At 42.2% G+C, this 3,448-nt stretch overlaps 1 protein-coding gene across 2 annotated transcripts in view; it reads left to right on the top strand.

Annotated features, from left to right (window-relative positions):
- Positions 1 to 3,448, top strand: part of cdon (cell adhesion associated, oncogene regulated) — a 42,035-nt gene that overhangs the window by 34,455 nt on the left and 4,132 nt on the right. For both annotated transcript variants that reach the window (XM_014032112.1, XM_014032113.1), the window contains exons 14-17: positions 200 to 322; positions 398 to 589; positions 2,721 to 3,028; positions 3,112 to 3,191. In XM_014032112.1, the coding sequence (XP_013887566.1) occupies positions 200 to 322; positions 398 to 589; positions 2,721 to 3,028; positions 3,112 to 3,191 (703 nt within the window). The remainder of the gene's footprint in view (positions 1 to 199; positions 323 to 397; positions 590 to 2,720; positions 3,029 to 3,111; positions 3,192 to 3,448) is intronic.

Below are 3,448 nucleotides of genomic sequence, written 5' to 3'. Positions count from 1 at the left end.
GTGTGTGTGTGTGTGTGTGTGTGTGTGTGTGTGGAGTGGGAATCTTGGAGGCGAGCCAGAGCAAACATGAAGCTGCCATATATGGAGCTCGACTGGAGTGAAACAACCGTCTGGTAGAAGCCCGGAGCAAAGACTGACTCAACAGAAAAGTATTGGTTGGAAGAATTAAACGCCGTCTTCTTCTTCTGTGGTTTTTCAGGTGTAAAAACCTGGCACATGATCGCTCACCTGCAACCGGAGACCTCCTACGACATCAAGATGCAGTGCTACAACGGCGGAGGGGAGAGTGAATACAGCAACGTCATGATCTGTGAGACCAGAGGTGAGTAAAAAAAAAAGAGTGACTCAGCAGAAATTCTCTCACTCTCCAGTGTTTAACGTTTCTGTTCTGCCGCAGCTCGTCAGTCGTCGGGGTCGCCCAGCCAGCACCCCGTCACCCCGCCGGGCCCCCACCCTCCCGAGTCCACCGGCTCCCCCGGGGGCCTGCTGTACCTGATCGTGGGCTGCGTTCTGGTGGTGATGGTGCTCATCCTGCTGAGCTTCATCGCCATGTGTTTGTGGAGGAATCGCCAGCAGAACAACATGCACAGTAAGAGTTACAGTCTGTGCCGTCATAAACAGAAGAATAAAAGTCTCGTTTTTATTAATATTCAGCCTCTTGGCAGCCGTTTCCCCCATCGTGTTGGTTCCCACAGTGTATACTGATCCCCTGGTGCTCGCAAAAGTCTTGGTCATTGTTCAGAAAAAAAACTTTGACTGTTTGGATCAGAAATATTTCTGTTTTTTGTTTTGGATTTACAGGAAAGCTGAAAATGAGACAAAGGTCTCTGTTTTCTGTAATATATTTAAGCAGTTTAATGTCATTACTAACACCTAAAGTTTGAAGGTTCCTGGAGGTTTTCCACATCATAAGAAAGAGTTTAAATTAATGACGAGGCCCTGACAAAACCTCCGTCTTAGTCGGCCTCTTTTAGTCACGTTACCTCCTAAAAAGCTTTTATTTTTCCAAAATTCTGCTATTTTCATGTTAACCGTCTTTATTCCACCGGTGGGCAAAAAACGGTGTGATTTTTGCCTTTAAATGTTTCCAGATGCTAACGGTGGGGCTTTTATTTTGAAAACTACGGTGTCAGACGACTTCCCCAGCTCGACTCCCTTACAAAAAATCGAAAGGCTTTTAAGGAATTTCAGGGGCAACTGTTAAAAGGCTAACCATGTTTATTAACCCTAAAAAATGCAAAATTTTACATTTTATGAAATTAAATTAATTTTAAAGTGACTGAAAAATATTTCAACAAATGTTTGTTTTTTTTACTTCAACACATTAAATGCTGTCGCAAAGTATTTCAGAGCATCTACTAGGGGTGCAACAATACATGTACCCGTATCAAAACGTTCAATACAACTTTAGGTTCAATAAACACTACGTATGGAACAATACACACTACGTATGGAACAATACACACTACGTATGGAACAATACACACTACGTATGGAACAATACACACTACGTATGGAACAATACACACTATGTATGGAATAATAAACACTACGTATGGAACAATACACACTTTGTATGGAACAATACACACTATGTATGGAACAATAAACACTATGTATGGAACAATACACACTATGTATGGAACAATACACACTATGTATGGAACAATACACACTATGTATGGAACAATACACACTATGTATGGAACAATACACACTATATATGGAACAATACACACTATGTATGGAACAATACACACTATATATGGAACAATGCAGATTTTTAACATTTATTTTATTAGCTTGTCTTCTGAAGATTCTCTGTGTTGAAGGATCAGTGGATCTGTGTTCGACTTCTCCACCTAGGCTGCATTGTGGAGCACAGATCCACTGAGAAACTTGCTGTTCAGCAATATTTAATTTAAAAACTAGACTTTTGAGGTTAAACAAATGTTCATAATTCATTTAAATAAATTACAAGTTAAAAAGAGCATGGAAATTTCTCTTTTTTTGTATTGAAATAATATCAAACCGTGACACTAAAACATTGAGCTGAACTGAATCGTGAATTTTCTGTATCGTTGCAGCCCTAGTATCTACCCACTTTTGTTTTTAAAGAACAAATTATTTCACATTATAAGTTATCCTCTTGTAAAATAAAAATGCTTTCATAAAGAAACATAAAACGATTTGTGCACACTTGCCTTTTTAATAAGATCTAAGCTTATTTTTATTCCAGTCAATCATGAAGATTATTCTAAACTATATTTATTTATTTGTTTTTAATAAATAAAACCTGTTCTTATGCTTCCAGTCGACTGTGTGCTGATTAAACTTACAGAAAAAGTTCTCCAGTTTTGTAAAAATCACTGTTCTGCCCTAAACTTTACATTAAGTTTTGCATTTTTTAGTTTTTTTGGAGGAAGTTGTTTTGGCGAGCCTCCTAGGAGTTTTTCCACGGAGCTTCGTGTTTCATTTGTTGATTTTGATGCGACGTAACGGAGCTCTTGACGTGTTCGAGCGACCGTGGCGAGTCCTAAAACTATCAGCGCGAAACGTTAAACAGGAAAGAAACTTGCTCTTATTCATAAAATGCCATCAAATAACAGATTTTATTAAGATCCAGGTAGGGTAGAACAGATGGGTCTGGACCACCTCTGAAGGTGGGTCACGATGTTTAGAGGCAGACCTGGATCAGTTTCCTGTTCTCTACCTCACAGAGTACGACCCTCCTGGTTACCTGTACCAGCCGGCGGAGCTGAACGGTCACATTCTGGAGTACACCACGCTGCAGCCAGGCGGCGGCGGCGGCGGCGGCGGCCACATCAACGGGGGCATCCACGGGGGCTACGGCCACGGGGGCCAGATGTTACCTCAGGGGTGCCACCACCTCCACCACAAGCTCCCCAACGGCTTGGCACTGCTCAACAGCTCGGGCGGCGTGTTCCCGCCCGGCCACGACGGCGCTCTGCCCCGCGGCGCCCACGACTGCGAGCACCCCCACCCTCACCCCCACCACCACCTGAACGTGAGTCTGGAAGCTTCGGAGGAGTTTTAAAAGTTTAAAAAGTCGACATAAACTCACAGAAAACTGAAATCTTGTTGGTTCAGGGTGGAGGGATGTACACGGCTCTGCCTCAAACGGACAGTTCTGATTGTATGAGCTGCCAGAACATCTGCAACAACAACAGGTGAGACCATAAACCTGCTTTATGTTGAGATTTTACTAACAGAAAGATGAAAACATGAGATCCTTTGTGCTCTGGAAGGAGGAGCAAGAGTTGCTTTGAGGATAAAAAAATTCAATAAAACCAGCACCGTTGATTCTGAAAGTAAAACTGTAATAATCCTGATTATTCCTCGTATTTTATGAGCTAAGAATGCACACACACACACACACACACACACACACACACACACACACACACACACACACACACACACACAC

Source organism: Austrofundulus limnaeus, unplaced genomic scaffold (assembly GCF_001266775.1).
Source record: "Austrofundulus limnaeus strain Quisiro unplaced genomic scaffold, Austrofundulus_limnaeus-1.0 Scaffold1375, whole genome shotgun sequence".
In the NCBI taxonomy this organism is placed as follows: Eukaryota; Metazoa; Chordata; class Actinopteri; order Cyprinodontiformes; family Rivulidae; genus Austrofundulus; species Austrofundulus limnaeus.
The sequence above is the reverse complement of the archived record's forward strand: the minus strand, read 5'-3'. Positions and strand labels throughout refer to the sequence as shown.